Source organism: Egretta garzetta, unplaced genomic scaffold (assembly GCF_000687185.1).
Source record: "Egretta garzetta isolate BGI_Z169 unplaced genomic scaffold, ASM68718v1 scaffold1244, whole genome shotgun sequence".
Taxonomy (NCBI): Eukaryota; Metazoa; Chordata; class Aves; order Pelecaniformes; family Ardeidae; genus Egretta; species Egretta garzetta.
The window spans coordinates 32694-33206 of NW_009259541.1; the positions used below are offsets into that span (position 1 = coordinate 32694).

At 63.5% G+C, this 513-nt stretch overlaps 1 protein-coding gene across 1 annotated transcript in view; it reads left to right on the forward strand.

Annotated features, from left to right (window-relative positions):
- ILF3 (interleukin enhancer binding factor 3) overlaps positions 1-513 on the forward strand; it is a 16109-nt gene that overhangs the window by 9329 nt on the left and 6267 nt on the right. The window contains exon 12 of the mRNA XM_035893233.1: positions 311-481. Within this exon, the coding sequence (XP_035749126.1) occupies positions 311-481 (171 nt within the window). The remainder of the gene's footprint in view (positions 1-310; positions 482-513) is intronic.

Here is a 513-nt window from a genome sequence, read left to right on the forward strand (position 1 = left end):
GGCTCACGGCGACAGGCGCGTGCGACGAGTGGCCTGAACCCTTCGGGAAGGAGAGGGCAGGGGTTCGCCGCGGAGGCAGCGTGGTCTCTCGTGCGGGAAGGCTCGGGGCTGAGGGCTTCGTAGCTTTTTTGGGTCTCCAAGCGCCTGCGGGATTCGGGGAATGCCCAGCGCGTGAACAGGGATGAATGAGGGGAGGCTTGAGCAGCCTTCTGGAGTATTTACCCCAAAATGGGCAAGGCGCCCGAGAGCCGGCGCTCCTTCGAGGTACGCGCTCTTCGGTCACCTCCTCCCCCTCTCTCCTTACCCTTAGGTGTTGCAGGATATGGGTTTACCCACGGGAGTGGAAGGCAAAGAATCCGGGAAAGGCGACGAATCGGCAGAGGAAACGGAACAGAAACCCGTCGTCGTCGCTCCTCCTCCGGTTGTAGAAACGGTCTCGACGCCCACCGCTGCTTCCCCTCCTGCAGATCAGACCCCAGAGGTGAGCGCAGTCCGAGAGGGGGGGGGGGGCAC